The following is a 26,447-nucleotide window of genomic DNA, read 5'->3' on the forward strand; positions in this document are numbered from 1 at the left end:
CTTTATAATTTGGCAAAAGTGTGCGTTATTCTTATTTTAGGTGGAAAGCTAAAGCTATCCCCTCTTAGAGTGAGTCCTCACTGAACAAATGTCCCAATCGACTCTTGTTCCTGGGATAGGACACCAGAATATGCCACCACAAAATATGCCTCTTGGGCATAAGGATTTATGAACTGAAGGCAGTTAAGAAGCAGACAGAGGAAGCTCTCTGTCCTCCCTCTATTTGCTTAAAGACAGGATATAGATGTATAAAGACAAACGGTATCCCATCCCACTTCTACCAGGGAGAGCAAAGGTTAACCACTGAAGACAATTTTAGACCCTTATCAGCCAGCAATGGCATCAGAGAAACCTACGTGAACAAGCCTCACTAACCAGCCCTTATCTGCCATCTATTTCCCTTGCCACAAGCTGCCACTTCTGAAGACTCAAAGTTGTTTTTCTTTGCCTTGTCACTTCTCTAGAAATTTATTTTTTGTTGTTGAAGATGCTATATAAGCTGGAATTCAAAGCCACGTATTTAAGAACTACTAACTCCCTGGGTGTGACCCATGTATGTATGAAACATACAATATTAATAAGCTGCCGTTTTTCTCCTGTTAATGTGTTACAGGGGTCTGTTCCAACTAAGAGCTTAGGAGAGTTGGAAGAAAAACTGTTTTTCTTCCTCTACACTGGCATTAGGCCCAAACAATGGTGGCGTTCCTGCCATGGCCCAGCTAACCTGCTGACGTCCTGACAGCTCCCTGGATGCCCCCATCCCCCAAATTTGGTGAGCTGAGCCAGCAGGAAGGTGGGCTCTAGGGAGACCGCAGCAACATGGCGCCCAGCTCAGAGTGGGGCTGCAGAAGACTGTTTTCCTTCAGTGTCATTGAAACTCTGGCTCATTGCAGCTCCTGGGAGGAATGAGTGAGGAAGGGAGGGAGGAGGGAGAAGAACCAGCAGGCAGCAGGCTAGGGCCAGCACCCTCTGATCTGTGGTGGCTGTGGTTAAGCTAGTGTCTCCAGAAAAACATGAGCAGGGTGGTGAAAACTGCCAGCTGGCCCTGGCTCTTGCTGTGGTAGAGAGGCCCAGGAAGGGGCAGGAACCTCACTGGAGGACACTCCTTTCTTTGAAGCTCAACAACTACAACTCCATTAAAGCGAGAAGAGGGGGCATCAGGTTCCCAATTTGAGTAATCAATTTCCGCCTCTGCATCTCTCTGTGGATGCTGGTTCCCCTGGCCCCGAAGTACTGTTGCTGCCATCATCTAACATTTTTTGAGTGCCTACTATATGCCGGGCACCATTCCTGGGGACAGAACAATGAATAAAACTTTTCTGCATTTTGAGCGTTTATATTTCAGACAGTAACTGGGTTTATTATTATTATCATTACTGGAAGCCTTATCATACAGCTATTTCTACAAAGACTGGTCTGAGAGCTATTTTGTATTATATTATAGAGATATTTGTACTGAACCCATCTAGACTGCAGTGTCACTGAGAGAAGGAACAGATCTGATTCATCTCCAGATTTTCCAAGGTGCCTGGTACAGAGCCTGACACTCACTGATGCTAGGTTTACAGCCATCAAAAAAAGGCCCCAACAGGATTTGTCCCCAAATCCAGGAGCCCCTCTCCTTGCCATGTGGTGGTACCTACAGAAATGGAGTGGGAGACAGCAACTCGGTAACATCTGGCCATGCATACAAGTTGGCCTGACATTTCCAGTTGGTTTCAAAGGGAAATCCATCACAGGCGGTTTCTCTACTCAACCAGAGGGAGGGTGTAACAAAGCACAGTTTCTGGTGTCAGATACAGAAAGATTAATGTCCTAGGCACACCAAAATAATCAAAGCCACTGATCAAAGATGTGGATCAGACAAGCACCACCACAGAGGCACAGTATCGGTCCTTGGGGAGGAATCATCAAGGGGGAAAAGGTTACTGCAACCTCCAGAGGCCAGGAACGTGAGTGCTTAAGATGCACGGATTTGCACTGACCCGCACAGGAAGCAAAAGGCTGTGCTCTGTTAAACAGTGCTGGTATCAATGCTCAGTTAAACAGTACTCAGTTAAACAGTGCTTGTATCATGATCACTGCGCCTCTTGACAACTTGAGAGCCGCACTCCTTACCCAGCGTGTACGTGGGGCCTGAGAAGCTACGGTCCCCGCTGATGCCGAGGAAAGGAGAAACCACTTGCTTCACCAGCTCCTCCAGTTGCAAATAACTCTCGCTTGGGCCTGTGGGCTCGTGAACACTCTGGAAAATGAACAGCCAAGATACACAAAGGTCAGTGTTCATTGCCATGACGAGCAGGTTCGCACTCAACAAATCCTGATTGTCCTCCTCCAATGTACAAGGCTGTGTTGCTGGCAGGCAGCATCCTTGCAGTTAGAATGAAGGAAACTGAGGCCTGAAGCCTTAGTCACTTGTCATGGGTCACTGCAATTAGAACTGTGCATGGTTAGTACCACAGCAGCCTCTCCCATTGGGCCACCAATGCAGTGTGGGTGTCCCACCTCCAAGGCTGGGATCTGGCTGGTCTCAAAGACAATAATCCTACCCATACTGTCATCGTGACAGGTTCATAAACAGCACAGAGACATGTAACATATATTAATGCACGGAGGTCTCCTGACAATGCAAAGAGGAAGGTGCTCTTATTATCCCTCTTCTATGGATGAAGAACTAAAGACCCAGAGAGCTTAAATACCTTGAACAGAAAAACACAGCCAGTAAATGGCAAAAACCCTGGACTGGAACCCAGACTATCTGGCTCTGATCCCCTCTTCTGCCACTTGCTAACAGCCTAGAAAAGAAGAGAGGGAAGAATATGGAAAAGTTCAGGGCTATAAGAGAAAGGGATAATTCCTTCTGAGCCAGGAATAGTTTTAGCACCAAGATGAAGAGCCAATTAAAAACCCCGGCATGACAGGAGTCCTCAAAGCGAAGCCCTGAGTAAAGAATGGTCAAAACCAGAAAGGAGCCAGTAACCAATGTTTTCTAGAAAACTGGCAGACTCCTGGGGAGTTCAGCTTCTTGCTGGAAAGGACTCAAACATGCTGTCATGTTGAGGGGCTGCAAAGAAGCAAAGACCACCTGGCAGGAGAGGGGACTGGCCAGGAAAGAAACAAATCTCCATGGGGCTGTGCCCAGCCCAAGGGGTTAACAAGCAAATTCTTGAAATGGAGTAGACTCTAAATCACTTTCACTTTCACAGTAGACTCCACTCCACTGCGGTGTTGCAGGGATTGAAGGGGAAGCTGTTCAGGTAATGAGGCAGGAAGGGCTGACTCCTGCATGTTGGCAACCCCAGGGGGAGAGGTAAGGTGCTAAGGAAACAGGCTCTTCCTTGGCCCCTTTTTGGTACCATTACACCGAGATGGGTGCGGCCAGGGGCTGAGGGAGAGAGGACACAGCTTCAGGAAATACAAGGAGGCTGAGGATGGGGCTACGGTGAAGATTTGGAGGTAGAAACAGGGCCAGAAGAGATGCAGAGAAAATGAGTGGCTTCTCCCCCAAACCTTCCATACATGCTAAACAGGGAGGAACCACAGAATAAGGAGAAGTGGCAAAAGGTGAGAAGAAAACGGATAATGAACACGTGATTTGGAGCTGGAGGGTTTTCTCTCAGAAAAGTTGCTGCTGAGAACTTGGCTTGTTCACGGCCCTCTAGGAAGGTGCTGTCCTCAGCCCTTGGCTTGGCTGCCAAACAGCTATGGAATTTGTGTGGTCCAGCGTAAAATGAAAATGCAGGGCCTCGTGTTCAAAAATCAGTAAGAATGTCAAATGGTGATGGGAGAAAATAAAACCAAGCTCAGGGTCCTCTGAACACAGGCTGCACACCCTGCCTGGCTGGGGCCCCTGAGAATGCACCATTCTTACGGTGGTCTCAGGACCTGTCTGCATCAGCTGGGAGGAAACAGATCTTCACACTGGTCAATATCTCTGATTCTGCCTCTCACTGGGGCAGTTTGAAGGCAGAGCACATGGCCCACTGTAGGAGTATTTGTACATCTTGGGAAGGGTGGAGTTGGGTCAGGGACATTGTGGAAGAGCGACAGAAATGACAGAGCTGAAGGCCTAAGAGCTCTTTTCTCTGTAGCAGGGTCAGGTAGTTTTGAAAAATATCAGCCCCAGGTCTCATGGCACTGTGGAAAGTGCAGGTCTAGCGAGAGAATGGACAATTCTAAGTACCGAGGCCTAAATTTCCTGTAGCAGATATGGCCCCAGGGCAGTGCCACCTGGAAGTTCCATTCAGATCCAGAGGCCGTTGCCCTTGCTGCTCAAGATGGACGTGGGCCGGGAAAGATCCAGGTTCTTCACAGTCACACCCCTGCCCCAGGCCCAGGCTCTAGAGCTCCTGGCGAGGAAGAACGTGGGCCAAAGGCACCATTCCCAGGAAGCCTGCAGGGGAAGTGATGCCAGATGCCCTGCAGGAGAGAGGGACGATCTTTAATGATCTGTAGGATGCCTGTGGGGCATTTCCGAGTACCCTGGGAGACTGCAGAAGGGAGGCAGTAGTTGCCTAGAAAGGCTAAATGGAGGTAGGAAGACAAGGGCTAAGGGATGGGGAGCAATCCAGCTCTCTTATAAATGAGTACAAGACCTTGAGAAAGGTCGCCACCTTCTCTGAACCTCTATCTCAGCTGTGAGATGGGAAAAATCATGGTATAAACACAGGAGGAACCATTCCTTTGCCTGACTTTCTGGAAATTCACCATGATCCCAGAGCTTCTTTGACTGTACTTCCTTCTGCCAAGAGAATAAGCCCTACATGACGGTCACCAACATGGGTGTGAGGTCAGGGACCCAGCATCAGTCCTGCTCAACCTTCTACTGGCTGGTGCTATATTCCCTGGACAGTGTTTAATTAATACCTATTATGTGCCAAAGACTGTGCTGGGTGCTGAGGGCACAAGGGCAAGGAGAAAACATTGACCTGCCTTGATTAGACAGGGGCTTGAGGAGCCCGGAAGACAAAGTGTTCTGAGCAGGAGGAATGGTGAGCACAAAGATCCCATGGCAGCCAGGAGAAGCCAAGAAGACCAGGGCAGTGGGGAAGTCAGGTTCCAGGCAGGGATGGAAGGCTGGGAGATGCTGAAGGCCAGGCTGCAGACTTGGGCTGTTTTTCTAAGATTGATTGGAAACCACTGAAGAGTTTGAGGCCATCCCATGGAGAGCAAATGGGGGCGGGGACCAGAGTGCATGAGGGTAGATTCTCCTGGGCAAGCAGTCTCACCTGTCTTTGGGGACTCAGGGGCATGATGACAGCTTTCTCATATGGTTGCAGGGCTACCTGGCACAGAGCCCGGAATGTTGGAATGTGATAGGCGTTTTTCATTATAGACACAGGCCCTCCTGTTCCAGCAGCAACAGGTGAGAGCCTTCACCTGCAGGACTGGACCAATTCTCCTTCCCACAAAACCAAACAAACCACCACCGCCCAAAACAAAGGAATCGCTTCTCAGCCCTCAACTGTTATAAACTGAAATGGGAAGATGGGAGCCTAACTTCCCGAATTTTCCTATCAGAATCCCAAAGGGCTCATTTTCAAGACTCCTTATTCAGGAAGCATATTCTAATTAAGGCTTCTCAGACCCGAGCCCCACATGCATCTTTCTATCCCTCTCCTTCTCCATCTCTTCCATAAAAATACTTGACCTGGCATTCCGGCCAATTACACCCACCCTCATCCTATTAGGCAACTCTTCCTCCTCTCTAATTATAGGAAAGGGGGAGAATGCCCAGAAGGATGGCCCAGCTTCAAGGACTGAAAGAGAACACCAGCTGGGGGATGTGGGGGAAGGATTGGGGCCCCAATGCCTGACATTCTATAGCTGCTGTGAGGGCAGCAAGGGGTCACCACTAGCCTGATCAAGGATGAAGCCATCTTCCAGCTTCAGAGGGCTCAGAGCTAATGCTGCAGCATCTGAACTTGTTACAGAGGTGAAGAGGCATAGTAGTCACCTCTTGGGGCTGTCCCTAGCCAAAAACCCTACTCTTTGAGAATTGTGTGTCCCCACCCATAGGAATGAGTTTGCCAAGCCCATGTTTATACTGCTTGATCTTATTCAAGGGTCATGGCTGATTGGGCAAAGAGGAATCATCTAGCCCAAGCTGGACCAATTAAATTATTTCCTCTGGGGAGGAAGCACGGTGTGCATAATTCCAAATCTTATTGCCTCTTCCTAGCTGAGGGACCTCAGGCAAGCACACAAACTTACTAGGTTTCATTTTCCTCACCTCTAAAATGGGAATAACAACAATGCCTACTTTATACAGTGATTGTCTGGATTATCTGATTAAGGAAACAACACACTTAAAGTCCTTGGCCTGTGCCTGGCACATAGCCAAGGATCAATAAGTGTTAGCTCAAATTCCTAGTATTGATTTAGAATTGGGATTGAGTGACACTAGGCAGCCACTGGGCAGTCTCTTACTGGAGGCACATCAGCTGTGAGGTGTCACATTCGATCAGGTACAAACCAAACACAGAACATAAGCCTGCAGGGAGAAAAAGACCAAGTCCAGGAAAGATAGGACAAGATGAAGACAGACAAGGTAGCCTAGACAGACAAGGCTAGCCCAAAGTAGAGACTAGGAAGTAGAGAGAGGATGGTGGCTTCATGGCCTGGGACAGCCTCATTCCTGGTTGTAATCCTTCCTGAAGTCCATGTGCCCTGGGAGCTTTTCAGGGAGTTCCTCATCGGCTTAAGCTAGGCCAAAGTGTATTCTTTGCTGTGACTTGCAACTTGTGGCTCCCTGGCATCACTGGAGAGGGGAAAAGGGCATCTACTTCCTGAACGAAAGACTATGCTTCCCTCACTCCCCAGTGTAGTCCTGGCACCAAGCACAGCACCAGGACCTAACAGGTGCTCAGTGAATGCACCTCAAATGAACAAATGAATGAATGAATGAACAAGGGCCAACAAACTAAATAGTAGTAAGCCAAGCTAAGGTGCTCTGGTCACTAGGTTCCTTCCCCCTCAATCTCTTCCCTCACTCCCTCCCTCCGCCTTGGGGCAAGTCTCCAGCACAGCCTCACCTGCAGGATGAGCAACATCTGGACAATGGACGAGGGCAGCTTGGACTGGGCCAGCAGCAGCAGGTCACCCAGCTTCACCTTCAGCAGGACCAGGTCTCGGAAGCCCAGCAGGGAGATCTGGCGGATAGTCAGCTCCTGGCCCTAGAGAGGACAGAGAGAGGGCCAGGAGGTGAGAGCTTACTGAATCTGCCACCAACCATGCGGGGTTCAAAACAACATGTTTATATAGCACCAAAGATGGGATGAGGCGTCTGCAAGGGCCAGTGTGTCTTTCAAAGAGCCAAAGACCTGGCTCCTCTAGAATTAAAAAATGTTGTTAAGATAAGGCATGACTCAACCTGCCTACCTAAATGACCCAAAGACAATACAAGACACATATAATCAGGGCCACACTATTATAAGTGCTATGAGTGGTCAGGAAGGAGAGAAAGAGCAAAATGGGAGAAACAAAGAGAAGATCAATACTACCTCCCTACATTCAAGGCTGTTTTCTCAACTTCATCTATAATATATCTGAACACCTATCATACAAATAAAGAAGGAAAACACAGGACCTCTTAGATTGTTGTATAAATACCGGTAATTTAGGAAGAAAAATAAACAGGAAAGTAGGAGGAAAGGGATTTGTTCAATTGTGGGGATGGAGTAGGGAGAAGAAGGTGAAAATAATAACTATAAATAAGTTAATATGTATTAAATTCTATGGGCCAGGCATGATTCTACATAGTTTAGATGTCAACAACACATGTAATCCCCACAACCACCCTTTGAGATAGATACCATTATAAAACCCACTTCACAGATGAAACACCCAAAAATCCAGAGAGTTACTATAATTCAACCAAAGTGGAGCTGTGTTTCAAACCCAAACTTCTTGATTTTAGAGCTGCTCAAGTTTCCCGAGCCCAAAAGAGAAAGGACGGTGCACTTTTCAGACTCTCCTTTGCACAATACATACAATGTGCACTAAAAATCGGTTGTTCTTGGTAGAGCCAAACCCATGTCACAGATGAAACACCTGAAAACCCAGAGACTTACTATAATACACCCAAAGTAGAGCTGGGTTTCAAACCCAAACTTCTTGATTTTAGAGCTCAAGTTTTTCAAGAACAAAAGAGAAAAGAGGGTGTATTTTTCAGACTCTCCTTTGCACACATACATACAAATGCACTCTAAAAGTCGGTTGTTCCTGGTAGAACCAAAGACATCATTAGGGTACCCTCCCAAGCTGACCAAGGTTTAAGGATGTTTTATATTTCCTGCAACTCTGTAGAGTTTTATAGAAACATGGTCAAGAGTGGTTTTGCTATCTCCATATCCCCGGACCCCCCCACATCCAACAGATACACAAAATCACCACCCGTACCTTTCAATAACATAAAAAATTATAAATAGAGCTCACATTATGTTGGGTGCTTTAAATAAGTTATCTTATAATGAGGGACTTTGATTGGGGTTTTATTCCTTCAATATCTTTTATAAGTTGGACAGTTGGTACTACCTCTGTTGGATGGATTGATGGACAGAGATGCTGAGGAAACAGGAGAGAGCCAGCATTAGGCAGCATTATTCTGGCCAGGTCCTGGCTCTTTGTCCTGTGTGATGCTGGAAGCAGAGGGGACATAAACAACTTTTTGTTCACTACCTTCCAGGGAAGTGAACAATAGAACTGTCTGATTTAAACTATAGAATGTGGGAAGAGAGAAAAAGGAAGACTGGGGCAGGCAACCTTCTAGAAATTAGAACAGCAATTCTGGTAGGAAGGAAAGACTGCACGGCAAAAGGAAACAATTCTAGGACCTCCTGCTCCAACAACTGCCAAATCACTTTCCAGAACTGATTATCTAGGAATTCCCTAGAAGGTCATCAAGGCATCCCGCAGGACTCTTCATTCCCCCGAGCTGCACTCCAAATAGACAATTATTTTGCCTTATTGTTTTTGGTTTTGTATTTACATTATAAAACATTTAAAGGCAAAGATTAAAACAGATCGAAAAGGGGCTTAAGGTAAAGTTACAAGTCCTCTTCGTCTAATCTCTTATTCTCACTCCACACTGGTAACTGCTCCTTGAGGTTTTTATTTATGTTCTGGATTTCTCCAGAAAGTTCCTATATCCACAAAATCACATATAAAACCTTTAAACCCACACAGAGATTATACCCCTCCTACTGTTCTGCAGCTTGCTTTTGTTTCACTTTGTGTATTTTGGACATCTTTTCAAACCAGCACATATTGACCTCCCTCACTCTTAAGGCTGCATAATATTCTACCACTATATGAACACACTCTGTGTAACCAACCATCTCCTGACCAAGATGCTTTCATTTGCACACGTGTGTGTGTGTTTCAAACATATTTATCCATGCCACATGGGCATATTTTATCAGCATATCCAGATTATTCTCCTGCAAAGGAAAATTACTCAATCCAAAGATGCCTTTAAAAAGTCTTTAAAAAATTCTGCCATGTTGCTCTCCAAAAAGATTGCATCCATTTGTACTCCCAGCAACAGCGTATAAGAGAGCCTACTGTCTTACACCAACTGGGGGAATGATTTCCTAAGTAGCATGACTAGGAAAATACCGGTCATAACCCCACTTAAGGCAACTCTCAGGAGCTGTGCCTACACTTCCATAACAGTGCCAGTATATGGTAGACACTCAACAGTCACCCATTGTCAACTCATCTGCTCAGCCCATGACATGGGAAAAACTCGTCCAAATAACTGGATTATCTGCTGTGATTCCAACACATTTTATTGTGCAGAGAATAATAATGATAATGATATTGATGATGATGGCGACAATTCTTAAGCCCTTACTGTATGTCATATGCAAGATTAGGTGCTTTTCATGTATTATCTCACTTACTCTTCTTAACACTCCTGTGAAGCAAGTTTTATTATTTTCTAGAAGAAAACCAAGGCTCAGAGAGGCAAAGTTACCTTCCCAAGAATATCAAGATGGTAAGTGGCAGACTGACGATGTGAACCCAGGTCAGTGACATGGTTTGGATATTCGTCCCCTCCAAATCTCATGTTGAAATGTTTTCTCCAGTGTTATAGGTGGGGCCTAGTAGGAGGTGTTTGGGTCATGAGAGCGGATCCCTCATGAATGGCTTAGGTGCCCTCCCCTTGGTGATAAGTGAGTTCTCAATTAATTCACATGAGAGCTAATTGTTTAAAAGAGCCTGGTGCCTCTTCCCCCATCTCTTGCTTCCTTCTTTCATCATGTGATACACTGGCTCCCCATCACCTTCTGCCACGGTTATAAGCTTCCAGAAGCCTCACCAGGAGCAGATGCTGATACTGTGTTTCATATACAGCCTGAAGGACTATAAGCCAAATAATAAACCTTGCTTTTTAAAATAAATAAATTATCCAGTCTCAGGTATTCCGTTATAGCAATGCAAAATGAACTAATACAGAAAATTGGTGCTAAGCAGTAGAATGTTGCTATGAAGATACCTGAAAGTGTGGGTAATGAGCAGAGGTTGGAAGAGTTTGGAGGGCTCAGGGCTCAAAAGATGACAAAAAGACAAGGGAAGGTTTGGACCTTCTTTGAGACTAGTTAAATGGTTATAACTAAAATACTAATAGAAATATGGACAGCAAAGGCCAGGCTGAGGTGGTCTCAAATGGAAATGAGGAAGTTATTGGGAACTGGAATAAAGATTACCTTTTTTATGCCCTAGCAAATAACTTGTCTGTATTGTGTCCATGCCCTGGGGATTTGTGGGAGGTTGAACTTAAGAGTGATGACTTAGAGTATCTGGTAAAATAAATTTCTAGGGTGGGCGTGGTAGCTCACACTTGTAATCCCAGCACTTTGGAAGGCCAAGGCGGGTGGATCACAAGGTCAGGAGTTTGAGACCAGCCTAGCCAATATGGTGAAACCCCATCTCTACTAAAAATACAAAAATTAGCCAGGCGTGGTGGTGGGCACCTGTAATCCCAGCTACTTGGGAGGCTGAGGCAGGAGAATAGCTTAAACCCAGGAGGTGGAGGTTGTAGTGAGCTGAGATTGTGCCACTGCACTCCAGCCTGGGTGACAGAGTGAGACTCTATCTCAAAAAAAAAAAAAAAAAAAAAAAAAATTCTAGGCAGCAAAGCATTCAAGATGTGGCATGGCTGCTTCTAACAGACTAAGATCAGGAATAGGGGTTAAGGAATGACTTAAAGTTGGAACTTATAATTAAAAGGAAAACAGCATAAAAATTTGGAAAATTTGCAGCCTGGCCATGCAGTGAAGAAGGAAAAGGCATTTGCAGGAGGGAAATACAAGGGAGCTGTGGAACAATCACTTCCTAGAGAGATTTGCATGACTAAAAGGGAAACAGGTGCTGATAGCCAAGACCACAGTTTAAAAAAGGCCTTGAAGTCATTTCAGAAACCTCTGGGACAGTCCCTCCCATTACAGGCCCAGAAGCCTAAAAGGAAATAATGGTTTTGGAGGCCATGCTCAGGGGATGCCCAGTGCTACCTCAAGACACTGCTGCCCACATCCTAGTTTCTCTGGCTCCAGCAGTGGCTCAAAGTGCCCCAGGTACCATTCCAGCTGTTACTCTGGAGGGAGCAAGCTATAAGCCTTGGTGGCTTCCAGATAGTGCTAAGTCTACAGGTGCACAGAGTGCAAGAGAGAAAGAGGCTTCGCAGCTTCCACCTAGATTTCAGAAGATGTATGGAAAAGCCTGGGTGCCCAAGCAGAAGCCTACTGCAGGGGTGAAGCTCCTACAAAGAGACTCTACCAGGGCAGTGCCAAGGGGATATGTGGGGTCGGAGCCCCTGACACTTCCTAATGGAGCTGTGGGAAGGGGGTTCCTGCCCTCTAGACCCAAGAAGGGTAGAGTCACCAGCTTGCACCCTGAGCCTGGAAAAACCACAGGCACTCAACTCCAATCTGTGAGAGCAGACCCAGGGGCTGGCACCCTTCAAAGCCACAGGGGCAGAGCTGTCCAGGGCCTTGGGAGCCCATCCTTTGCATCAGTGTGCCCTGGATGTGGAACATGGGGTCAAAGACTATTTTGGAGCTTTAAGATTTAATATCTACTCTGCTGTGTTTCAGACTGAAGTGGGGCCTGCTGTCCCTTTCTTTTGGCCAAATTCTCCCTTTTGGAATGGGAATGTGTACCCAATGCCTGTGCCACCATTGTATCTTATAAGTAAATAACTTATTCTTGATTTTACAAGCTCATAGGTGCAAGAAACTTGCCTTGAGTCTCAGATGAGACTTTGAACTTTGGACTGAGTTGATGCTGGAAGAAGTTAAGACTTTAGGGGCCTACTGGGCAGGAATGATTGTATTTTGCGATGTGAGAAGGACATGAGATTTGGAGTACCAGGGGCAGAAAATATGGCTTAGATATTTGTCCCCTCCAAACCTCATGTTGAAATGTGATCTCCAATGTTGGAGGCGGGGCCTAGTAGAAGGTAGAGTCATGGGGATAGATCCCTCATGAACGGCTTGGTGCCCTCCCCTTGGTAATGAGTGGGCTCTCACTCTTTAGTGAGTTTTCACTGTATTAGTTCTCACTCTATTAGTATGAGAGAGCTAGTTGTTTTAAAAAGTCTGCCACCTCCTCCCTATCTCTTGCTTCCTCTCGCCATGTGATACACTGGCTCCCCTGTTGCCTTCCACCATGAGTGAAGGCTTGCTGTGGCCTCACCCGGGGCAGATGCTGGCAACTACACTTCTTGTTCAGCCTACAGAACCATGAGCCAAACAAGCCTCTTTTCTTCATAAATTACCCAGTCTCGGGTATTCCTTTATAGCAACACAAACAGACTAACACAGTCAGTCACGAGCTAACTCTGCATCTCATGCTTTGAACCACTTTGTTCCTCTTTGGTGCTGCTCCCCCTCCCACATTTCTTCCCCAGCTTATTCTGTTGCCATCACTTCTTCACATGAAATACCTGTAGTCATTTGGGTCTAGACTGGGCATGGGTAGTTATAGCACTCACCTGGAGAACATAACGGATTTTGCCTTTGGGACTTCTAAGCCCATGGTTAAAAATTATACTCTCAGAAGAAAAGGCCTGGATTTATAAGCGACCAGCAGGGCATACTGAATCAGTTCCCAGTACCTCCTGTGTTTAAAGGTGAGTTTAACCGGGCCAAGGACAGCAACATGCCACCATCATTTATGTTAGAACTGGCTCCAATATCCCAATCTCTCAATATCTAAATTCCTCCCCAGCATGGGTAGGGGGGAAATTTTATCTTGAGAACTGCTCACTGGTTCCCAACCCATAAAGACTTTTCTATATGCAGAATCTGGCCTTTGATGCAAGCAGAAAATACTTTTAAGGGAGGGTATGGGGTACCCGGTTTATACCAACCTGCCACATAAACAAGTTAATCATTGCTTTCTTAGAGGATCATTTGGGGCCATTAACCAGAGCACTGGCTTGTTACCAGGCCTTAGCCATCTCTTAGGCCCACAATGAGTCAGAGAAGGAATTCATACTAATCCAGAATTCACTTTTCTTTTCTTGTTTTAGGCTTGATAGGGAAAGCATAACAAAACCAAGCCTGTCTCCTAACAAACTACGTACTCCAAAAACAATAACAGTGCATATCCCTGTTACCCAAATGCCATCCAGTTTCTCTAGGCTAAGCACAAAGAAAAAGTAAAGCCTAAGAGCATACAGTTCTATGAAACTATAAATATGTGAACCTGGATCAGCTGAGAACGAAAAGGAGGAGGAAGGCACAGTTTGCCTTTTTCTGGGTATGCTATATACCTTTGATGACCATTTGCTACAGATCTTCGCCACCTCCCCAGAATATTCCCTGTCCACAATCTGAATTTGGACACGCCCATCTCACCCAAACCCAATTCAGCTAATTGAATAAAGCAGGGTTAGCACACGCGAATGGCCTCAGGAGTTGACAGGAAAAGGGAAGCCAGCAAGGTAGGGGGGCCATGGCAAACTCCAGAAGAGAAGCAGAATTCAAGTCAGTCATTGGGGAGTGAGGAGGTGAACAGGGGCAATATTATTTGTTGCCAGATCTTACCATATTTCAAGAGAACCAAATCAGAGCTATCCTTAGACCCGCATGTCTGGGCTCCTGCCTGGCTCTGAGCTTTTAAAACCCCCCTCCCCCACCTTTGCACTCTTGACTATACTGGGGCTATGTCCACCCAGATCCTGCATTCTCCATTCTAGAACCATCTGGACACCTCCACCCTGGAATTCCCTACACAAATGGTCCGAAGAGAGACCCAGGGCCCCTCGAAATGGTGGTACCAGGTTGCTGTCCTGGGTCTGGTTCAGCTTGCCTTTAAACACAGGAGGCACCAGGTACTGATTCAACATGCCCCTTTGTCCACCTACAAATCCAGGTCTTTTCTGCACACCCCTTCTAGTAGGGTTGCCAGATAAAAACACAGGATGCCCAGTTAAATTTGAAGAGTTTTTCAGTATAAATATGTCCCAAATATTGCATTATTTGCTTATACGTGCAATTCAAATATAACTCAACATCCTGTATTATTTATTTATTTTGAGACTGGGTTTTGCTCTGTTACCCAGGTTGTAGTGCAGTGGTGCAATCTCAGCTCACTGCAGCTTCGATCTTCTGGGCTCAAGTGATCCTCCTACTTCAGCCTCCCTTGTACCTGAGACTACAGACACAAGCCACCATGCCTGGCTAATTTTTTTTTAATAGAGATGGGTTGTCATCATGTTACCCAGCCTGGTCTCAAACTCCTGGGCTCAAGCTATCCACCCGCCTCAGCCTCCCAAAGTGCTGTGCCTGGCCAACATCCTGTATTTTTATTTGCTTAATCTGGCAACCTTATCCCCATGTGTATCTTCCTGAGAGAAGACTCACTAATGGCTGATGGGTGACTACTGTAAGGAAGTGGAAGGTTTCTGCAGGCTACAGGACAGAGGCTTCTATCTGTACTATCTTACTGGAAATGTTATGGGGTAGGTCTAACATGGAAAATGGAATCTGTAAGCATAACCTCCCAGGTTTTAAATATTTGACAAATGTTTTCAGCAATCCAAAATTCCTTTAAAGCACTGTTCAGACCAAACAATCTACGTGGGCCTTGATCTCTGGCATAAGGTAATTCTACCCATTGCTTAATGGCTGTGTTCCTCTGCATACGACACCCACACTTCAACAATACCTAATTACATATGAAGCCTCAACCCCAGCGGGAGGAGAAAAGAGTGAGTACACTGCAGCTTAAGTGAGAGAGACATGTATTTTGGAGAGGAACATCTATAGGTCAACCTCCCTTAGGGGTGGCTTCGACCTGGCAGTGATCATCGTAGCATTAGCTCTACAGAGACAAGGGGGCAAGGGTATCAACACAAATGGTGGAAGGAGTGGAGGACACAGAATAAGAATACTAGAGGTGTCATTCATATTTTATTCTAAATTCCTCGTTTTGAAGGAGATACAATGGAGCTCTGCTCACAGAAGATAAATGACTCTGCCCAAACCCACACTGTTGAATCTAAGTCTACAGATTCCTAGTCCAGTGTTCTTCCTACTGAATCACGTAGGATCCCTTACAGAGGAACACGGAATGTTACTCCTTTTTCATGATTTGAAGGCAACAGCAAACTTGCTTTAAAATTGTGCTTTAAAAAAAAAAAAAAAAAAAAAGGCGGGGAGAGAAGAAAGATAGAGGCAGGGGAGAAAGAAAGAAAAGAAACAAGAAATCTCCCTTCCCCCATCTTCTCTACTTCTGAAAACTAAGAAAAACAAACCACTCCAAGAATATAAAGACATACTCAAAACCAAGAGGGTAACAAGAGCCTACAAATTGCTAGTTCTGCAGGCACTCTTCTTCACTTGAAGTTAGGTACTAAATATAGAACCAGAGAGCCCTTAAATAATCTCTAAACTCCTTAACCAATGCAAGCGCCCAATCTCCAAGGTTTCTCCCATTTACCAGGAGCCCCCAGGCCGCAAGGGCCAGGAGAGAAGACAGATCGCTGAGGATGGCAGGAAGTGGTCCCCAGTGAGACTAACCTGAACTGGATAAAATATTGCCTGCAGGGTAGGGAGAGTCTCAGTGAAGAAGTGGTCCCAGACTTCAGCCAGAACCTCAATGCGATTTTCACCTACAAGAGGGCGAGAAGATGGGAAGGGAGGAAGAAAGAAAAGAATTCGTCATTACTTGTAGGAGAGGCCAGAAGACAGTTCCACATAAAATGTCAAGCTGCACATGCTAAAAAACTTGCAGCCAGGAGCTATCAAAGCCCAGAGAGCAGAGATGTGGTGCTATAGGATCTTAATTCCAGGCTAAGACCAACAGAAATTCTCAGGGCAGAAATATATTCCATCTCACAAGGGTGCATGTAATGATCCTAACTCTCTGGTCTTACTAATAAGTAATCTAAACTTACTAGTCTTCACTAGTAAGACTCTGAATGGGAGGCGCAGCATTAGGTGTGGGGAGGAAAGGGAGCACATTACTTACATTTGATCTACAAGGTTTTACTATAGTAAATGTAGGACTGGGTGGGAAAACTCAACTGAAAATATGCAAATATGCCTTTCCATCCTCCAATCCAGAAAAGGGAGCTGACATCTTAAAATCACATAGTAATTGTTATTACATGAATGGTTACAACATTATCCAGCACTATGCTAGTTTACTTACCTATAAGATATCTCATGACTAGACTCTAATACCCCTGCTTTACAGGCTCAGAGAGGCCAACTAACTGCCCCAAAGTCACACAGCTCGAAGGCAGAGCTGGGATGCCAGAACCCATGCTCTTGGCCAGTCTTATCCAGGAAGATCATGTGCACAGCTATATACTGTTTTGTTTTCTTACTCATTAAGATACTGGCTTTATTCTGGGTTTCAGCTGTCAATGGAGAGAGACAGAAAGAGGACCTGGAAACTGTTTTCTCCACCCACTTCTTTACAGTAACTGGGAAGGCAGCATTCTCTGAAAAGGCCATCTGCAAAACACAGCACCTGCCTCCTGATGCTGTCCCTACTCACCCCGAGGATCAGGAAGCCTAAGCTATGGCCAAGTGTCCCTGCAACCCCAGGCTGGAGAGCACACAGGTCACCCAATGCCATCGGAAGGCTGTGTGAGGAACTCTGCACCTCCAGGAAAGACGGGCCCTGGCAGAGAGAAGCCTGCACAGCAGTTGCTGTTTAATGACCTAGATATCAGAGCTGATACTGGTCACTGCCTCTGCTCATCCCAGGCAGAGAAACTGGGTCAGCCAAGATTAGACACTGAGAGACGCGTTTGGCAAGACACCGCCAGTTCCACTGAATAAATCTTGAAAGATTCATTTGGCGCCTCCCGTCTATTATTTTAATGGGCAATAAAAGCAGTGGCTGGGGAGAGAGAATAGAACAAGGGCATGACTAGTAGCCAGCAGGTCCAAAGATGTGCAGATTTTGAAAGGTCAGGGTGAAATTCACAGGGGGAAATTGCAAATCCAGGGCACCCTCAACTTTCCTGTGCAAACCACTGATCACACTTTATTGGAATGGCTTATTCACTTCTTCTCGTCACTGGAACGGGAGTGGGAATGGAGCCCCATCTGTCTTGCTCATCATAGTGCTTAGCATGGTGCAGCCACTTCAATAAATCAATCTTTTAAAATCTTTGCATGAACGGATGGAAAGTGCCAAGTGTATAGATTTTTGCAGATACCGGGGCTGGTGAGTGGAAGGAGGTTACCATTTAACCCAAATATGGGACAGTGTAGAACAGGACTTAATAGTTAGCATGAACATTTTCCTTTGCTCCTAGGATAAGAAAACCTCAATAATATGATCTACACAGCCCAGGAGAATCCACCTCCTCCTTCTGGGTCTTGATCCTCTCTTCTGTATTCCTGTCAGCCTTTGGGCTCTAATCATCCCTCTTTCAGTCACCCTTCTCTGTCATGCCACAGGGCCTTTGCATGTGCTAGCCCTTCTGCCTTGACTGCTCTTTCTCTCCCTTCTTTACCTAACCTACTTCTGTTTATCTTTCTAGTTGCAGCTTGAACATCACTTCTAGGGGAAAGTCTCTTCCCATCGGTCAAACCACCCCGCTGCAGATTATATTCTTTTTTTTTTTTTTGAGACGGAGTCTCGCTCTGTCACCCAGGCTGGAGTGCAGTGGTGCAATGTTGGCTCACTGCAAGCTCCGCCTCCCGGGTTCACGCCATTCTCCTGCCTCAGCCTCTCCAAGTAGCTGGGACTACAGGCGCCCGCCACCACGCCCGGCTAATTTTTTTTGTATTTTTTAGTAGAGACGGGGTTTCACTGTGGTCTCGATCTCCTGACCTCGTGATCCGCCCGCCTCGGCCTCCCAAAGTGCTGGGATTACAAGCGTGAGCCACCGCGCCTGGCCAGATTACATTCTTAGTACTTGTCCTAGGTACAGTTTTATACTTGGTGATGATTTGATTCATGTGTGAGCTCCATGAGGGCCTGTAACACTGTGATGGTTTTTCTGAGTCCTGACTCCCCAGCACCTAGCAAAGTACTGGCTCATCTCATAGTAGATAATCAAATAAACAATCAAATAAACATTTGATTGAAGCAGTCACTATCCTCTTTCAAATATAGGCTATGCTGTTTCACTGCAGGGAGGAGGAGGGGGAAGTCTAAAAGGACCCTCTCAAATACTGAGTCATCCTGGTCCCTAAAACCAAGGTGAACTCCAGCACCTGGATAATGTACCCCAGAGGGCAAAAGGTTACTCCGGCTTCTTTGTTGATGTCCCTTATCTTAAGCCTTCTACAACCAAGACAAGCAAAGGCCCTCTTGATCTGAAGGAGGGGAAGAAGAGAGAACCTTGCAGGTCAGCACTGGTGCCTACTTACTCCCCCTTTCAATACCAAGACAGAATGCTCATTGGCACACAAGGTAATTCTGCAACCCAGCAGCAATAAAATGCCTCCCAAGAACCCAGGTCTAATTGCTGGCTGAAAACTTCGGAGAGTAATGGAGGTTTTGGAAAGTGTTCAGAGAAGAACATCAGACGGACACAGACACAGCAACAGGGTAGCCCTGGGGGAGAAAGAGTTAAAGAACACAGGTGCCTTCCCTTCCAGAAACAGCCCATAAGTCAAGGACTTAGCTCCCTGCAAAAATGAAGGGAGTTGGATGGACGGTTCTAGATGACTGTCCTATAAATCTGCCCTCTAATGTAACACAGCAGTTTAGGTCACCAGAAGTATACAGGTAAGCATAAGAAACTTCCTAAGACTCAAGGTCACTAAGGCTCTAGAAAAGATAAAGTTAACATGGCGTCTTCTGCCCACAAAACAGCAACAAGTGGATATGAACAGCCACCTGTCTTTTCTGCAGCAGTAAAGAAGGGGTGTGTATATATAGACATGTAAGTACCTAAGCAGAGATGTCAACAAAGAGGAGTTTGTTCAGTGACTGGACAGATCATATTAATTATTTTCAAACTCTGTTTTATAGCAAGAGAATCCTTTTATCCAAACAAAATTTTTCTTGGAGTTCTAATACATAAAATTAAAAAGTAGAGATGTCTGGTTGAAGATGGCAGAGCCCCTTAAAGGTTCCCCACATGCCCATTCATTGTACAGAAAAGGCCCCAACACCCAGAACCCTAGGACTAGAAGAGACTCAAAGAGAATACCCAGGCCTGGTGCTCTCAGGCCATGCCAGGGCAGGGGCACAGAATCTTGGATGAACTTTGTTCATCCTGTCTAGCCCCATCTCTGAGTTTTCACTCTGAGTGTATCTATGATGAGGGTTACTTGGGTGAGAGACATTCAACTTCCCCTTTTAAAGGCACTTGAACCTCTGGTTTTATTCAGTATCTTTTTCATAGAGCTGTTTTTCCACATTTCCAGGAGCTTATAATAACTCCCCAGATAACATACACACAATTAATATGGCCAGGGATAATGTTTCTTTTCCCTCCCTTTACCACCCAGTTGTCTTCCACATTTTTGTACTAGCCTGACTCCAAAATGCAAAAGAGGGCCAGGCACGGTGGCTCATGCCTGTAATCCCAGCACTTTGGGAGGCCAAGGAGGTGGATCATTTGAGGTCAGGAGTCAAGACCAGCCTGGCCAACATGGTGAAATGCCTACTAAAAACACAAAAATTAGCTGAGCGTGGTGGCACGTGCCTGTAATCCCAGCTATTCAAGAGGCTGAGGCATGAGAATCACTTGAACCTGGGAGGTAGAGATTGCAGTGAGCCAAAATCATGCCACTGTACTCCAGCCTGGGCCACAGAAGTGAGACTCTGTCTCAAAAAAAAAAAAAAGCAAAAGAGCCACTAAATTCTTGGTCAAAGCAAGTCACCTAATAAGCCCCTTCCTTTGACACATGAGAGGATAAAGCTAATGTAGCATACACATACGATGGAATATTGGCCTTAAAATAAGAAGGGAATCCTGTCACATGCTACAACATGAATTTGAGGACCTTATGCTGAATGAAACTCAGCCAGTCTCAAAAGGACAAACACCGTATGATTCCACTTATAAGACGCCTAGAGTAGTCAAAGCATGGAAACAAAAAATAAGATGGTGGCTGTCGGGGGCTGAGGAAAGGGGGCAATGTTGGGAGTTGTTCAATGGACGTGGAGTTTCCATTTTGCAAGATAAAGTTCTAGAGATCTGTTACACAACAATGTGAATATAATTAACACTACTCAACTGTAAAGTACTGAAATTACAAAGAGGGTATATTTTATATTCTGTGGGGTTTTGTTTAACCACAATTTAAAATTTCTTTTCTAAAGGCCTTAGGTTATTGGGTATTTATAAGGTTGAAAAAAAATGTTATCGATGTATTCAAGGGAAGAATGGCTACAGGTTCAGCCAACTCTCAAATGTGCAAAGGTTAATTTCTAACTTCTATTCTTCCCAAGGCTTGGTAAGCATTTACTGTATGTCAGACCTTGGAATTTTCCAGCGTCAGTTTCTCATTTTTCTTCCTACTTTGTCTTTCTAGGAGTCCCTTTCCTGGACACAGTAGTGTCTTTCCCAGGGAATGGGAAGAAACAAAAGGATGATGACATGACACCTAATAAGTCTGGATCTGGAAGTAAGTTTGATCTACGGGTCATCAGGCTGCAGCAGAAAAAAAAAGAAAGGATCCAGTATGCTTGCCTGCTGTGTGCCAGGTATGGTGTTAGCCACTCATGTGCCTTATGTTCCCTACAACCCCTCACCCCAATTTATCACTTCAAAAATGATAAAAGCTGAGACTTGGAGAAACTAGTAACTAACCAAAAGTCACCCAAGAAGGAGGTGGCAAGCTAAGATCAAGCCCCACTTTGGTGGGAGCTAAGAGTAGCCCTTGGTAGAGTCATGGGGTTGGCTAATTCTTGCCTTTGGAACCTGTTTCCATCTCCATTCAGTTCCTTTCTTTCCTGTCAGTTGGACTTTAAACTCTAAGATCAGGAAATTTCCCTTCATCTATCAAATCATACCCTATTGAGTGACTGCCTGCTTAGCCTAATGTCCCCCAAATGGACAGGACTCCTCTCTTCTATGACTCCCCAGAAATATTACAAAGGCCTGTAGGAAATAGCTCAGGACAGACCAGAGGAAATAGCATGGAGGATTCACAGTACAATTTATACCTTCAAAGGAGACCACCAGCCTGCGTCCCATTAAAAAAAAAAACAAAACCCTGAACAAGGTCTCCAAAGAAACCACCACCACCCATCCCACTACATTTTTCTGAAACATAGTTCTGACTTGCACTGCTGTGAGCAGCTGATTCAAATGAAAGTGCTGCCGCCTAGGTAGGGAGGAAACGGACAGGGTGAATCACTCGCTTGGGGCCTGCCCCTTCTGGACAGAAGCATCTCAGCTGTCCAGACATCAAAGGCTGAGTCACAGAGGCCCCAGTCTACCAGGGCTGTCTTGTACTTGCCTTCACACAGCTTGATCTTCTCCTCCACAAAGAACAGTCCTTTTGCAAGAAGCTGGTTCTGCCAAAAGAGAACAAAGAACATAAGAATTTGGGCAACTCCAGAGCGTGAGTGATGAACCCTCTTCCACTTCCAGTGGGCAAGGGCACAGAGTTCTAGGCACTTGTGTTCTAGCCATGACTCGGAGTTTAAGAAGCCTTTTTTCCTCTTGGAAGGCCAAGGCTTCAGGAGAAGACAGTAAGACTTCCCATAGCAAAAGAGCGAGTGAGATAAGAGGCAAACCCAACCGCCGCCCTCATCCCTCAGACCAGGGAAGAGGCATGACACAAACTTGGATGAATTCGCTATTGTTGACACCCAGTGTCCTAGAGGCCCTTAGTGATCTAAACCACAAAAGGGAGCATTGAGGTAATGGGAAACTACGCAGAAATAACATATTTTTTTAAAAAAAAGATAAATTTGGGCTTCTCACACTAGCATGAAAGAGACTGCGTGCAAAATCTTAAGCAGCAGTGAATATGCATCTGTCAATGAATGTGTGCATGGGAAATTGTGGAAAGGGGAAGTAAAGTCCTCTTGCAACTGCAACTAACAATTGTTGAATGTCCTGTCTACATCATAAGCTTTATATCCTTCATCTCATTTAATTCAGTCCTATCAAGTTGGTGCTACTTTCCTCACTTTACTGATGGTCAGTGAAGAGACTGCTCAAGGGAGACAGACCTGGTCTTCCTGGGTCTGTAAGCCATGTTCTTTCCACTCCACTTCACTGCCTTCTAGCAAGTCTTCCCACCCAGACCCCTTTCTTCCCTTGAAAGGCTATAGCTGGCCCCCTAAGACTTCTGCAAGTCACAGAAGCTCAGAGATCAATGACGGGCTGGTGTCTTTACACTCATGTCACATTATTAGATTACCTAGGCCTATGATTATGGGAGAGGCAGCTGCAAAGGTGATACGTATCTTACCAAAAGACCTAATGCATTCTTTAGCCTTCTCCTTTATAAAACCCTAGACCCTATTGCAATGATAAAAGAAGCATATGGAGCAGAGTGGAAATAACTTAGGTATCAGTTCAAGTTCCAGCTCAGCTACATTCTAGCTGTGTCTTTTTGTATTTAATTTCCCTGAGTCCCAAGCTCCTCATCTGTAAAATGGCATAATACTAGCAATACCATAACGTTCTTCATTATAATCATTATAAACACATTAATCATTATAAACACATACACACAGTATTTTATGTCCTTAGTAATCAGCACTGGTGGTAGCAATAGTAATAGCTGCTATCTCAGCCCAACTTCTTCAAAAAAGGAGTGGGAGGCTGAGAGTCAGTAGTGAATGGGCCTTTATAAAATGTACTAATAGAACATTTTATCAAAGGTACTATCCTATTTCTGCAATGGATACACAATTTTAACCAAATTCATACTCCTATTAAGATTTACAAAATATGATCTAATTTGAAAAAGTAACTGGTCATCATGTAGTTCTTTCTTTTGAGACGGAGTCTTGATCTGTCACCCAGGCTGGAGTGCAGTAGTGGGATCTTGGCTCACTGCAACCTCCGTCTCCCAGGTTCACGCAATTCTCCCACCTCAGCCTCCTGTGTAGATGGGATTACAGGCACCAGCCACCATGCCCAGCTAATTTTTGTACTTTTTTGGTAGAGATGGGGTTTCACCATGTTGGCCAGGCTGGTCTTAAACTTTTGACCTCAAGTGATCTGCCCACCTCGGCCTCCCAAAGTGTTGGGATTACAGGTGTGAGACACCACACCCAGCCACCACATAGTTTCAAGATGGCAGATAGAACACCAAATCAAAGTCACAGTGACACCATATAGGAATACACCAACTTTGTTAGTTAAAGAAAAAAAAAGCAATTCCTTCACAAAGAATTGTGAAACACACAGGCAATAAAGACAAAGCCCTAACCTGTTCTTTAGCTTCCAGCCGAGTTCATGAATCCCAGCTGGGTCATGGCAAGATTTTCCGGGTCAGAAAGCAAGAAAATACTCTAGCACCAAGTCAACATCTTGTGACAGCTGAGCTTGACATGAGTGGTCTGTTGAGGTGTGTTCAGATGGCAACCACTCCATCTGAATGCTTCTGAGCACAAATGTCAATTGTGCCCTGCGTCTCTGCCTGGTTGGTCCCTTTCACCTAGTCCAGGTGAGGTTCTCAGAACATCCCCTTAGCATTCTGTGCACGGGCTCCTGAATGCCATTCTTCTCAGCACCTCTAGTGTCAACACTGATGTCCCAGGCTTCTATTAAAACAACTTTCCTAACCCTCCCTAATTTCACATTTCTGAGATGCACCTATAGAGGTAATAGAGATTGCCTTTGTGATGCAATTTTCATCATGTTGTTCTATCGCTATAATTATCTACATGGGGGGAGGATAGGGGGAACTGAGGAATGGACAGAAATAAAAACCTAGTCCAGGTGATAGCATGAGTTAACAGAAATTAATTCAAACCATTCATTTGTTAGAATTTTAGGTCCTTAGGAGTGAGGACCATATCTTATTTTAGTTAGTACCCTTGGCTCCTGGTATAGTACCTAGAACATAGTAGGTACCTAATAAATATTTACTGAATATATATACTATTTTAGTGATAAAGATTTTTTTATTTTTAAGAAGCCAAGATAAAAGACAGAATATTTTAAAGAAGAATAAGTGCTATAGGGTCCCTAAGTTTGTTGCCATTTTCTTCATTTGAATTAGAAAATCATTTGAAAATTACATTGTCCATATCTTATGGAATAAACCTCAAAACATGGCCTGGATTTTCCTTCCTTTCTTCTCCTTTTTAGGTCTTCTCCCTTCAAGGAGACATTAGGAAAAAAAATCTTTTTTATATATTTTCAAGGAAAAGTAATTATTCCTATATTATGGAGAAATGATAAAGAAAATACTCTTTTAAAATTTGTCACAATACACAGCATGGAAATTCTATAGCTTAGACCAAAATAAGAGAAACACAAACTTGAGGTTAGAAGGGGTCTTAAGAATCATCTATACATTCTCTCCTCTCCCCAGTCCTACGGTCAAAATCAATTGATCACACACATTTTGATGATATTTAGTGGATCCATTTCCATTTTCCATGAGGCTAAAGTACCTTTCAAAGGCATCTTGAAAATCCTTATATAACCCCCTGCCCCCAAGAGTCTGTAGATTTTGCTCTTATCTTATAGTTGTATAAACCGAAGCTAGACGTAGGGTCTCCCTCTCCAAAATTCCAATAAAAGACATGAGAGTGAGGCTCAGTCTCTCTACTACTCATGTTTTATTCAGCACACCCTATCAGAGTAAGGATCTTTTGAGTTAGCCAAGCCCCAGGACTCTCTTCACTGGGGAACCACTGCCATCCACCCAATGGAGCTGTGCCCATTCATTCATGCTCCAACAACCGAGCCACAGCTGCATCTTCCAGCTTTGCTAATGGGTCTCATACTGAACCCCAAATCTACTCTCTAGAGAATTTGAACCCCAAAGGGTCTTGCATTCTTAAGGGCCTTGTACTCTGAAGGCCTCCACTTGCAGTTGGGTGCTCTGCAGTTGATTCTTAGGATTTTTATCTTTGAATTTGTGTTTTATAAGTGAAGTCTGAAGGGATAACAGAATATGCACTGGGGTCTAAAGCCCCAGCTCACTCATGGCCCTGCCTCCTCACCACCTCCCCAGGAGGGATTTTCAGGCACCTACACCTCACCCCTGGTGCCTGGGCTCCACCACCAATGTCACCCTACTCCCAAGGTGCTGACAGAGTCATGTTGGTGGAGGCCTCCGCACCGGTACAGGGAGAGTCAGGACTGGGCATGCACCCCACAACGTCTTGGGGAGAGGCATAGTGCCAGCCATCCTGCACTCCCTGGGCTGGCAGTGCTGCGCAATTGCTGCTGACTCGAAGGGGACCTCTCACCCACCCTCCATCCAGGTACCAAGAGTGCCCAGTGCAGACGTGCAATCTCTTGAGATTACCCGCCCACTATGAGCTGCAGTGGCAGGCCCATGGGAAGGGGCCCATGGGAAGGGGAGATTGGCATCCCCACACCAGTCTGGTTAGTAGAGTTGTTTTAGAAGAAGCCAGGGACACCAGTGTTGACATTAGAGGTGGTGAGAAGAATGGCATTCAGGAGTCCTTGCACAGAATGCTGAGTACCCACATGTTCCTTCTGCACTGGGCTCTGCAAATTATGAAGCTCACCCTGTCACTTCACCTAAAGATATGCCAACCTGACATCTGTGGGGCTTAAGACTGCTCAACTGGGTTGAAGGCGGGGCAAAACCCAGCCTTGGCTCAGGCAGCCATCTTGCACTGTTCGTTCTTCCTAAGTGTCCAGTCTTCCTGGACCTCACCTCACAGTATTCCCATCCCCTGATGAATGCCTGACTCCAGAAGTTTCTGAGTGTTTGCTGGCTGCTGAGCTGTTGTAGTGATGGAGCCGTATGGTAACAGAGCTGGAGATGACCCAAGTTTCTCTTGTCCCACTCCTTGCCTGATGGCACCAACCCTACCACCTCCCCAGGCGGAAGACTAAGCCA

At 45.4% G+C, this 26,447-nt stretch overlaps 1 protein-coding gene across 5 annotated transcripts in view; it reads right to left on the reverse strand.

The window, feature by feature from the left end:
* PRR5L (proline rich 5 like) overlaps positions 1–26,447 on the reverse strand; it is a 169,620-nt gene that overhangs the window by 9,596 nt on the left and 133,577 nt on the right. For all 5 annotated transcript variants that reach the window (XM_058446698.1, XM_058446694.1, XM_058446695.1 and 2 more), the window contains 4 exons: positions 21,897–21,954; positions 16,032–16,123; positions 7,035–7,175; positions 2,119–2,245 (listed from right to left, as the gene is read on the reverse strand). In XM_058446698.1, coding sequence (XP_058302681.1) covers positions 2,119–2,245; positions 7,035–7,175; positions 16,032–16,123; positions 21,897–21,954 — 418 coding nt within the window. The remainder of the gene's footprint in view (positions 1–2,118; positions 2,246–7,034; positions 7,176–16,031; positions 16,124–21,896; positions 21,955–26,447) is intronic.

Source organism: Hylobates moloch, unplaced genomic scaffold, assembly GCF_009828535.3.
Source record: "Hylobates moloch isolate HMO894 unplaced genomic scaffold, HMol_V3 SCAFFOLD_11, whole genome shotgun sequence".
Classification (NCBI taxonomy): domain Eukaryota; kingdom Metazoa; phylum Chordata; class Mammalia; order Primates; family Hylobatidae; genus Hylobates; species Hylobates moloch.